General features: G+C 45.3%; 1 protein-coding gene and 1 pseudogene across 1 annotated transcript; both read left to right on the top strand.

Annotated features, from left to right (window-relative positions):
- Nucleotides 1-719: 719 nt before the first annotated feature.
- LOC125528855 lies at nt 720-7,489 on the top strand (annotated as a pseudogene).
- A 3,701-nt stretch (nt 7,490-11,190) lies between these two features.
- LOC125528854 lies at nt 11,191-12,194 on the top strand. Its single transcript, XM_048693281.1, has 2 exons — nt 11,191-11,644; nt 11,733-12,194. Exons 1-2 carry the CDS (start codon nt 11,210-11,212, stop codon nt 12,030-12,032), a joined length of 735 nt encoding a protein of 244 aa, XP_048549238.1. The 5' UTR covers nt 11,191-11,209; the 3' UTR covers nt 12,033-12,194.
- Nucleotides 12,195-12,449: the final 255 nt, after the last annotated feature.

The raw sequence follows: 12,449 nt of genomic DNA, 5'->3' as shown, positions 1-12,449 counted from the left end.
TCTTCCCACCCCCCCCCCCCCCCCCCCCCCCCCCCCGAAAGCCGTTTCTTGTAAACCCAGTTTGCCCAACAATTGAAATACTGGGATTCAACCGCATTGCCATATGGTCCAGGCCGGGTCAGTATAATTGAATGTTTTGGTCACTATATAGTCTTGAGTTAGATCTGTGTGTCTTGCTAAGACAGATTTTGCCTTCCCACAATGTGCTCGACATCATGGTGACTTAAAGAACAATGATAAACAAATCTAGCTATATACTCCCTTCGTTCCTAAATACTTGTCTTTCTAGGCATTTCAACAAGTGACTACATACGAAGCAAAATGAGTAAATCTACACTCTAAAATATGTCTACATACATCCGTATGTAGTAGTAATTTGAAATGTCTAGAAAAACAAATATTTAGAAACGGAGGGAGTAGTAGTTAGCAGTGCCAGTGATGTTGGCAGCCTAACTCCGACGTGGGCAGCTGAATTATAAATCCCAACACATGCCGACTTGGAAAACCAACTCTTCTAAAACTGGGCAACTTTGCATTAGTCAATCATGTGCCTCCGCGGTCGGACATTCGTGGATGCTGCGTTCCTGCGAGCATTTTGTCCTTTGTAAGACCAGCAAGGTTCTACGCCAGTGATATCTACATTTAGCAGGATCTATATCTAGTTACATGATAGTTATAGACTTACAGCTTAGTGATTACGATTTTGGCGTGACCGATCAATGGATTCGCCAGCTCTCCTCTGCTACACCACGGCCCTGATTATTATCTTCCTGCCGTTGAGTGCTTCCGATGACCGCCTTGTCCCCGGCAAGGCGCTTTCCCCTGGCACAACCATCATCTCTGACGGTGGCATGTTCGCCTTGGGCTTCTTCAACCCCTCCAACTCCTCCAGACAAGCTAGCTGTACCTTGGCATATGGTAGTACAACATCCCCAAGCTCACAGTTGTGTGGGTTGCTAACCGTGAAACCCCAATCACCAACAACAATTCCTCCGCACCGATGCTTTTCCTCACCAACGCCTCCAACCTCATTATTTCCGAAGGTAATAAAAGTGGTCGTGTCCTTTGGACGACGGCCAACATGACCACTACGCCGGCGGGTCCGTCTATCCTTGTTGGAGTTGTGTCGAATATAGTGTACAAGGTAGGTTACAGTTGGACTTGTAGTTGTATTGTGTTTAGATAGGATATGGAGTTGTGTCCTAGTAGGATACTTGTATCCTAGGCCTCTCTTATATAGCGGGCGTAGACACACGATGTAACCTATGCCAACATAATAGCACGGGCACGCGGGGGAGCCGCCGGCGTGTGTCGGCGTCCGGGCGGCCGGGGTGCGGTATTGTGAAGGTGTCACGGGAAGGAGCGCTCGTAGTCAGGCCCCGGGGATGTAGCCATATCGGTGAACCTCGTTAACAAATCTCAGTGTCATGCTTGTGTGATTGCTTGATCCTCGGTAGATCTATGAAGCGCCTCGGGTTAATTCTAACAAGTGGTATCATGAGCCAGGTTGTTCGGAGGTTGCGGTTGTTGATTTAGAGGTGGAGCAGAATTCGTTGAGAGGATCGTTACTGAACGTCGGTCGGTCGATGCTCGGCGAGGAAATTCTGCAACGGATTAGAAGCAATCAGAAACATGTGGCTCTAGGCGAGATGTGTTTTGCATGCAGCCGGCGGCGTGTTCTGTGCGAAGGCTTTCGGCGAGATCGGTTGAATCCGATGGGGACGCGTGCAAGCAGCGCAGGGCGAGGCAGCTGGTCGGATCGGATCAGGTGGCTGCAGCGGATCGATTCAGCGGATCGCACACACATGGCGTGACATGTTAGGGCAGCGATGCAGGTGCGTATGCAACCCGGGCAGCGGGCGGAGCAAGGCGTGTCTCGGAATTGTGCAAGCGTGCAGGGGTGGCGGCGTCTCAATCGATCCAGATCGATTCGAAGGCAAGGCAGACACCAGGGCATGCAACGCACGGATGAGGCTGCTTCGGCCCAGCTAGCAGGACGAGCAAGGCCGGCTGGTGGGCTGGCGGCGCTGCAGGCAAGCGTGATAGGCGCTGGGGCCGGTTGTGCAGGTTGTGGCATCGTGGGCAAGGAGCTGTGCAAGCCGACCAAGACGTGGCATGGTGTTGCTGCGTTGTGTTGTTGGTTCCGAAGGAATCGAGGCAGTCCAGAGACACGTGGAAACGGCAAAGCAAGAGATTTGTTGGATGAAAAAAAGGAAAGCTACGTAACAGGCTAAGGCTAGTCATCGGGAGGAAGAGATAGGAAGCCTAATGGACCTTCAGCCTACAGGAGCATATGGTAGAGTTGGAGATTTTTGATCTTTTGATCTTCACGGTTAAGTGCGTACAGGAAGGCTTACGTGGTGGATTTTGGCTTTATTTCTTTGTACACATGATGTGTATTGGGATGATAGCGTGAGGGTTTGTGGTGCGTGGCGAGGTTAGCGACGTGCATATAAGGCTCGAAGCATGAGTCTGGAGCGCATCATGCGGGATCATGCATACATAGGGCGTCAAGCAATGCACGGATATGTGCTGGCGGACACGACGCAGGGTGGAGCATGGTTGCAGTTAGATATTTTCGGCTGGGTCGGAGTGGACTATCTGACAGATCGACGGGGATGTCGGTCAAAGCAGAAGACGGCGGTGATTTCAGCGACGATGACATAAGAGCGTGATGCTGATGGTGGCCGACTTCTGGGGCGTGGAAACATGTGGTGCAGGCCCGAGGGCTTGTGCGGCTTCGACAGACTATGTCGCAGGGTTGATTCAAGACGGTGCACATGAGAGCTTGGAGTTGACAGGGCCTGGGAGGGTGGCACGTACAACCACCATGGAGTCATGTCGAAGGTGGAGTAGGAGTCTGATGGATGACTTCACTCTGAGCTGATGGAGGGGCTACGGCATAAGTTAACGGAGAGTCGAAGCTTATTTCAGCGGGATAGCGAGAGACACGTGGATCGGACTGGGTACCAGTGGTCTGATGGAGACGTGATACTCGGCATCGGGCGGCGATGATCGATGATTCTCCGCAGTGGGAGTTGAGACAGTGGGGGCTAGCTACCCGGGAGACTCGACCAGGACAGCAGAGGCTCGACGCGGTGATAGCGGCGAGGCGTGCGGTAAGCACGGGACACAGCGACATGCCAAGGCACTGGTGGTCAGACATGTGGTTAGACAAAGTGTGCAAGGGTGCTGAAGCAGTGTTGACGAGTACCAGATTCAAGTTGGTGACTGGGTCTATCGGTGCTAGTTGATGGACAAGAGTTGACCGTGGAGAATCTGAGTAAGTGGTGGAAAGTCTAAAATTGTCAAAAGCTGAGAGAGTACATGGCAGGTTATTCTGTGGTGTTCAGTGCACATGGCAAAGTGCGGATGGCAGGGCAGAAGGAGGCGAAGTGCTATAGAGATGGGACATGTCAGAGACTATCCGGAAGAAGGGTGAGACAACTGCGAACTTGACTCGGGGTGACACAGGGCGACGGTGAAATTCTTTCAAGTTTCAGACAGATGGGCAAGAAAGAGCGGTGATGCTGAGTTCAGGTAACTCTTATTTGTGGCGTCCAATACGTGAGTTGTTCACTTTCACCCAGACAATGATCGATGTGTGATGGTGTTGGACAGATACTCCGGAAGTTGGGAGCACAAAGTAGAGTAACGAGAAACTTAATTTTGCTCGAGTGTTGACTGTGAATAAGACGAGAAGGGACTACAGTTGCAGGTGGAGTCATATGGAGTCTGGGAATAGCAGCGGTGCTCATGTCGTATCTCAAGTCCAATGTACATGAAAATTTGACGCATAGACGAATCCAAGATGGTGGAGAATATTCGCCAAGGTGGAGTTTGTTGGAGTTGTGTCGAATATAGTGTACAAGGTAGGTTACAGTTGGACTTGTAGTTGTATTGTGTTTAGATAGGATATGGAGTTGTGTCCTAGTAGGATACTTGTATCCTAGGCCTCTCTTATATAGCGGGCGTAGACACACGATGTAACCTATGCCAACATAATAGCACGGGCACGCGGGGGAGCCGCCGGCGTGTGTCGGCGTCCGGGCGGCCGGGGTGCGGTATTGTGAAGGTGTCACGGGGAGGAGCGCCCGTAGTCAGGCCCCGGGATGTAGCCATATCGGTGAACCTCGTTAACAAATCTCAGTGTCGTGCTTGTGTGATTGCTTGATTCTCGGTAGATCTATGAAGCGCCTCAGGTTAATTCTAACAACCCTGACGGCAGTGCTTCTAAACACTGGCAACCTCGTCATCCGGTTGTCAAATGGCTCCACGGTGTGGCAGAGCTTCGACCACCACACAGACACGCTCCTCCCAGGGATGAAGATCCGGATAAAATACAGCACGGGCGGTATTGGCGATCGTCTGGTATCGTGGAAGGGACCCGGAGACCCCTCGCTCGGGCGCTTCTCCTACGGTGGCGACCCAAACACACCCTTCCAAACATTCTTGTGGGATGGTGAAACTTGGTGTTCCGTACTGCGCCATGGACGGGGTACCAAGTGAAGAGCGTAGGCCAGCAAGAATTAGCGGTGACCATGAACATTATTGGCCTTATCATGTATGTATCCGTCATCGACAACGGCGGTGAGATCTACGTCACATATAGCCTCTATGGTGCCCCGCCCACAAGGTCAGTGCTAACCTATTCTGGTGAGCTTCGGATTGAGATCTGGAGTAGCAGGTCGTCGGTGTGGACTGTCGTTTCGAAGTGGCCGCCTACTGAATGCAATTTCTAGGGTTACTGTGGCCCGTATGGCTACTGTGACGAGACAGCGGTGCCAGTCCCAACCTGCAAGTGCCTAGACGGCTTCGAGCCAGCAAACACGAAGGAGTGGACTAGTGGCAGGTTCATGGCAGGGTGCCGGCGGAAGGAGTTATTGCACGCGTGGAGCGGTAGCTACTTGGGCATCTTGGCGATGAAGTCACCAGCTAAATTTGTGCTCGTCGGAGGGGGTAGAAGTACATCTGAGGAGTGTGTCGCAGAGTGCAACCGCAACTGCTCCTGCGTGGGGTATGTGTATCGCAACATCAGTAGCGGCAGGCCCGGAGGAGACACGACTATGTGTTTGGTGTGGGCTGGAGATTTGATTGACACCGGAAAGATAGGCGCAGAGCTCGGAGCAGAGACACTCTATCTCCGACTTGCAGATACAAATGCAGCAGGTACAAACTAGTAGTACTAGTTTTGTCATTTCTACTGTTGATTTTGTCTTTGCTAACGTGCTTATAGTTGTATCTGGCACTTTTCTTATGGTCTATGTACGTACGGCGCAGGTAAAAAGAGAAAGAGCAATGCATTCAGGATTGTGCTGCCAGTTCTAAGCGGTGGTCTTCTCATACTCATATGCATATCTCTTGCATGGTTAAAATGCAAAGGTATGTTTAGTTAAATCTCCTTGCCATAATGTTTTATTTTACAGCCTTATGAGAATGCATGTTTAACTACATAAACTTGGAATTCATCGTCCACTATCACAATGTACTCCTAGCTTTAAATATCCCCCATTCCGCATGTATATGTAAACTAGAGCAGATACGTCTTTTAGACGTGTCTTAATTTATGGGCAGTTTACCGCCCTGATACCAATATCTCAGATAATGGAGCAACTAGTAAGTAGCAACTAATATCTCAGATTACCGTCTCTGTCTCTCTCTCTCTCTCTCTCTCTCTCTCTATTTATGGGCAGTTTACCGCCCTGATACCAATATCTCAGATAATGGAGCAACTAGTAAGTAGCAACTCCCTCTCTCTCTCTCTCTCTCTCTCTCTCTCTCTCTCTCTCTCTCTCTCTCTCTAAGTGTGTTTTTCAAACATACGGACCCGTTTTCTTTGTTAAGTCATACCCGTATTCTCCGGTGTGTGATTTTGACATGGTAACAACTTGCCTTAATGGTGTTTTACTCTTCGTTATCTGATATCAAAAAGGGCATAACAACGATATAAAAATTTGAGGGATTAGCTATAACAGTTTATTTCTTATGCCTACGGTTTACTTATTGGAAGGGTAATGATATAACATTGTGCGAGCAGGCAAGAACAAAAAATGGAGTATGCACAAGAACATAAGATTGGGTGGTATGAGTGCCTCTGATGAACTTGGGGAAGAAACCCCTCCTCATGATCAAGATTTTCCATTCGTAAGATTAGAAAAAATTGTCCTTGCAACCCACAATTTCTCCGAAGAATCTAAGATTGGACAAGGAGGATTTGGCAAAGTCTACAAGGTTAGCTTGTTCTATATCTAGTTCATGTTATTCCTTCAAAATTGGGAGAATTGTTTTGTTCATACATAAATCTCGAGTCTATATTTCTCCAGGGACTATTGGGTGGTCAAGAAGTCGCAGTCAAAAGGCTAAGTAGAGATTCTCAACAAGGAACAAAAGAATTAAAGAACGAAGTAATTCTAATTGCAAAATTGCAACATAGAAATTTGGTTCGACTTCTTGGGTGTTGTGGTGAAGGAGATGAAAAGCTCTTGATATATGAGTATCTGCCTAACAAGAGCTTAGATGCTACCCTATTTAGTACATATTCCAATGACAAACATATTTTCCTAACACAACTCAACCTTTTGCTGCTTACATTTGTTTCTTTTTAGATGACTCAAGAAAATTGTTATTGGATTGGACAACACGGTTTAATATAATCAAAGGAGTTGCAAGGGGGCCGGGCTTCTATATCTTCACGAAGACTCAAGGTTCACCATAATTCATAGGGATCTAAAAGCTGGAAATATTTTGTTGGATGCATATATGAAACCCAAGATAGCAGATTTTGGTATGGCGAGGATCTTTGGTGATAACCAGCAAAATGAAAATACTCAACGCGTAGTTGGAACATAGCGAGTATTCATTAAAAAATGCATATTACTAAGTTCATATCACGTTAGATAATTCCATTCTTTGGGTATGATCGAGCAGTGGCTACATGGCTCCTGAGTATGCAATGGAAGGTGTCTTCTCTACCAAATCTGATGTCTACAGCTTCGGCGTATTACTATTGGAGGTTATAACTGGTATAAGGAGAAATTCCAATTGTGAAACCATGGGATTTTCCAGCCTCGCTCTTCATGTGAGTACATACAAGACATCTATCAAGTTCCATTTCTAAAAATGGGTCAAATTTGTGAAGCATTTTTTAGAGATAACATGAATATTGATATGATGTTCTTGCTTGTTTTAGTCATGGAATAAGTGGAATGAAGAGAAGACCGAGGAACTGCCAGACTCGTCTATCATAGATACTTCACCAGACGAAGTTCTGCTTTGCGTCCATGTAGCACTCTTGTGTGTGCAGGATAACCCAGACGACAGGCCACTCATGTCATCTGTTGTGTTCGTCCTAGAGAATGGAAGCAACACACTTACATCCCCCAATCGCCCCGCCTACTTTTCGCGACGAAGTACTGAAGTGGATCAAATAAGACAAGATATTCAAACTTCCGTCAATAGTTTTACTCTTACTGAGATAGAGGGACGATGAAATAATTTTGGAAGTCTTCAGCTTTTGATGTACCTAATGCCATTGCAAATTGTACGGCTCACAAAATAGTAACGTGATTTTGTAAAACATACAAAATTCACTACATGAATAACAGTTGAAGCAGAGTACACAATATACTTGGCTAAGGTCCAAAAATTTACCTGGCTAACTATACGCTGAGTGTAACACTTGGCTTCCATGACTCGGCTTATGTCGAGAGAAGTGCATATATCAACCTTCAACTCTTTGGTCGGTCTAATATACACCCCTCATCTATTATACCGTCTAAGTTGCACCCTCCAACTATCAAAACCAGACGAATTACCCCCCTGTCTCGCCTTGACCCTGGTTTTGGTCCAGTCAGCACATGTTAACCAGGTTAACTCGTCCAGTCAGCATGCCACATCTGACTTAACCTACACAGCCCGAGCACCCCCTTTCTCTCGTTCGATCTCTCTCTCAGATTTCCCCACCGCCGCCTGGTGCTGAGGAAACCAACGCCGCCGCCCTGATCTCTCCCCACCGGCGCCCCGATCTCTCCGCCTCCTCCAGTTATCCCCTCCACGGGCAGAGCTCCTACCCCAACTCCAAGCAGAGCCCGCAGCCCCTAGGCTGATCTCGACGGTGAAGTATCGTCGCCGCCATAGCTTGCCAAGTTCTTCCAGTGCTCGGACACGAGGTTGAGGACGCGAAGAATTAGGTGAGCAATATTCCCCCGCCCACTTCTGCCATCTTCTTCGTCTTTCACAAAATAGTTCATAAGGCTCACTTAGGGATGATTTGGGTCCTCTGCAACAAAGTGATTTTATCTCATTTATTTTTTTGTAATCATAGGTTATGGATCCAGCAGATTGTATTGCTGTCCGTTTTCATTTCAATGGGGAATTTATCAATGACGGGAAGACAATACAGTATGTGGGGGGCAAAGAAGCAATGTCCTCTTTAGATCGAGCAACCTTGAGCTTACAGAGAATTCAACAATGTTTGAGTGAGCATTATGTCACAGTGGATGGACAGCAATTGCACTGGCTCTTCCCTGGGAAGGATTTATTTGATGGATTGTTGATGTTGTCTGAGGACAAGTCTGTTGAAACACTATCAGCATGTACAACAGATGTAGGTGTGGCTGATGTGTATGTGGAGGATCCGGCCGTGCAAGATGAAGAAGTTAGTGAGGAAGATGATTGGGCTGAAGACGATTATGTAGCTACTGCTGATGAGAAGAAGTCCGCAAAGGAAAAGCCAATTGATGTAGAAAGCAGCTCCGATGATAGTGACTTTGTGCCACCAGATTGTTCATCGGATGACGATGAGGCAGATGCTATTAAGCAACATTACAAGAAATTCAAAAGGAGCAAGAAGATGGCAGCTGAAAAACTTGCACTTGAGTATGAGTTTGAAGCATTGAATGTAGTTAAACCTGAAGGCAATTATGAAGATGACTCAAGTGCCGAAGAGGATGAATCTTATGACGAGGATAGTGATGGTGAACTTATCAAGCGTGAGTCTGAATATGCTAGGTTTAATAAGAAAGCATAAGTGATCAAGTTCACCTTGGGTATGACATTTAGTGGGAAGAAGGAGTTCAAAGATGCAATCATTCGTTATGCACTGAAGGAAAGAAAAGAAATCAAGTTCTTAAAAGATGAGGGAGTCAGAGTAAGGGCAAAGTGCACATGGCCTCATTGTCCTTGGGTGTGTTTGTTGAGGAAAACATCAAAGTTTGAAAGTTGGCAGATTACTTCATTTACGGAGGAACACACTTGTCCAAAAAGGAAAGATGGTGCACTAGTTACAAGTAGACGGATTGCAGAAAAGTTTGAGAGTTTGATAATGTCAAGTCCAGACTGGTCAATCCAGCAATTAAAGTCAACCGTGCAGGAAAAAATGTTTGCAAATGTGTCAATATCCAAAATCAAGAGAGCAAAAGCACTTGTCATTGGAAAAATGCTTGCGGCTAAAGAGGGAGAGTACAGCCAAGTGTTTGATTACCAACTTGAGTTACTTAGAAGCAACCCTGGGACTACTTGTGTGGTCAAGCTTCACCCAGATTTTGAAGAACCAACATTCCACCACTTTTATGTGTGCTTTGATGCTTGTAAGAAGGGCTTCTTAGCTGGGTGTAGGAAAGTTATATCCTTAGATGGATGCTTTTTGAAAGGGAGAGCAGGAGAGATATTAAGTGCCGTTGGTAGAGATGCAAATCATCAGATGTATCCAATAGCATGGGCACTTGTGGATAAGGAGACCAATGAATCTTGGGACTGGTTTTGTAGCTTGTTGTTTAATGATCTAAAAGTTGGAGATGGTGATGGCTGGGTTATAATTTCTGATCAGCAAAAAGGAATATTGAATGCTGTTCACCACTGGGCTCCAATGGCAGAGCATAGGAATTGTGCTAGGCACATATATGCTAACTGGAGGAAAAAATATAGGGAAAAGGACTGGCAAAAGCTATTCTGGGCTTGTGCAAAAGCACCTTGCACAATGTTGTTCAATCTTTCAAGGGCCAAGTTAGCACAATGCACACCTGATGGAGCAAGGGATGTTATGAACACAGACCCACAACACTGGAGCAGGGCTTGGTTCAGGTTAGGAAGTTGTTGTGATTCTGTGGACAACAACATTTCTGAAACTTTTAACAAATGGATAGTTGAGGCTAGATTATATCCTGTGATAACAATGTTCGAAACAATTAGGCAACAAATTATGATCAGGATACAAGAAATGAGAAGTGAAATGGAAAGTTGGACTGGCATCATCTGTCCAAAAGTACTGAAGAAGCTACAGAAAAGCATAGATTATTCTGCTTATGAGAGAAGTGCATATTTCAACCCCGAACTCTTGCCCTAGTCTAATTTACAACCCTGAACTCGAAAACCATCTAAATTACAACCCCCAACTCTTAAAACCGGTCAGAATTCAACCCTTCTCTCCCTGTTGACCAGTTTTGACCTAGTTGACCGGGTTTTGACCCGTTGACTAGTCAACAGTAAATTTTAAAAAATAAAAAATATAAAAATCACAAATAATTTATTTTTTTCACAAGGTGAATAGTAAATTTTAAAAAGTAAAAAAATTCAAAAAATAATTTTGATTTTTTCACCGTCTGAACAGTAAATTCAAAAAACAAAAGATATTAAAAAAAATAATATTTTTTGCATGGAAGATGTATCAATGTGTGAGGTCCATGCCAATTTTCATCGTGTTCGGACATCTAAGTAGCTCTCAGCCAAAAAAACAAAATCAGCCCGAACAGTGGACGACAGTTAACTGTTTCACTGACTCCACATTTGTCTTTTTTCTGAGAGCTACTCAAATGTCCAAACAAGCTAAAAAATTGTAACTTAAAAAAATACTATTCACCATGTGAAAAAAATAAGAAATAGATTTTTTTTAATTTACTGTTCACCTAGTCAACGGGTCAAAACCGGTCAACTTGGTCAAAACCGGTCAAGAGGTAGTGAAGGATTGAATCCTGACCGGTATTGAGAGTTGGGGGTTGTAATTTAGACGGTATTGAAGTTCGGGGTTGTAAATTAGACTAGGGCAAGAGTTCGGGGTTGAAATATGTACTTCTCTCTTCTGCTTATTGTCATGCAATTTTTAATGGCAATGATGCATATCAAGTGAAGACAAGAGTACATAGGAACACTGTCAGATTGCATGACAGGAAATGTAGTTGTAGGTATTGACAGTTGTCAGGCCTTCCTTGCTCTCATGCCATCAGCTGCATACACTGCACTACAAACAAATTGGACGATTACATTGCTGATTGCTACAGAGTGGATAATTTCAAAAAAAACTTATGCTTATTGTCTGCAACCTCTTGAGGGAAGAGCTGCATGGCCTGTGTCTCAGAGACCAAAACCAAAAGCACCTGGGCACATCAATATGCCTGGTAGGAAAAAGAAGTGTAGAACAAGAGAAGAGGAAGAAAAACCAAAGACTAGCAAAGTTAGCAAGGTTGGCACAGTGATCAAGTGTAGCTTGTGCAAGCAAAGTGGACACAACAAAACAACTTGCAAACAAAGAAATGGAGTGCCTAGTGCTAGTGCTCCATCTGCTTCTGCTCCTAGTGGTACTGCTCCACTTTCTGCTACGCCTAGTGCTCCTAGGGGAAGTGCTCGTCCACCAAGTGAAGCACCTGTTCTGGTAAGCTCGTTCACCATATTTTTCCGCCGTACTTTCTTTTTTGTACCACTGCTGATATAATGTAGTACATCTAATTGTTCTATTACAGAGTTCACAACAAAGCACTTCACACAAAAGAAGGGCCACCATGGAGATGGCACCACCAAGACAAGCAAAGAGAAGGGCGCCAACTAATAACAACAGTAGGTCAAATAATTTCTCTGGAAATACCTTCAATGTACATGGAAGCTCGAATGTGAATGTCAATGTTTGCACTGGTACTTCTCGCGCGACAACTAGCAGCAAAGTTACCAAAGAGAGGAGCAGTAGCAATGGCAGTAACAAAGGCAAGGGGACTTGCAAGGCCAAATATGCTCGGTTTCGAAGCTTGCTGGGATTTGAAAATTGAGAGTTATTTGTGTGCTTGTGAGGTTTGTGTGTCGATCAGACCTATCTATGTGAGACATATGTGTCAGACCTATTTGTGAGACCTTTGTGTGTATCAGACCTATCTATATGTATGTGAGACCTATGTATGTGTGTTTCAGACCTATATATATGTATATGTGACCACTTATGTTCAAGCCTTTTTATTTGTTCATATGATGCTCAAATGGTACCAAATGGCACCAAAATGCTGCCAAATTTTGACCAACAGATTAGATATTTTTCAAATTATCGATTTATGCATTATATATTCATTTCATTGTTGACATGGCATGCTGACTGCACGAGTTGACCTGGTCAACATGTGCTGACTGGACCAAAACCAGGGTCAAGGCGAGACAGGGGGGTAATTCGTCTGGTTTTTATAGTTGGAGGGTGC

This window comes from Triticum urartu, unplaced genomic scaffold (assembly GCF_003073215.2).
Source record: "Triticum urartu cultivar G1812 unplaced genomic scaffold, Tu2.1 TuUngrouped_contig_5161, whole genome shotgun sequence".
Lineage (NCBI taxonomy): Eukaryota > Viridiplantae > Streptophyta > Magnoliopsida > Poales > Poaceae > Triticum > Triticum urartu.
Note: the sequence above shows the minus strand (reverse complement) of the source record. Positions and strands in the feature narration are given on the sequence as shown.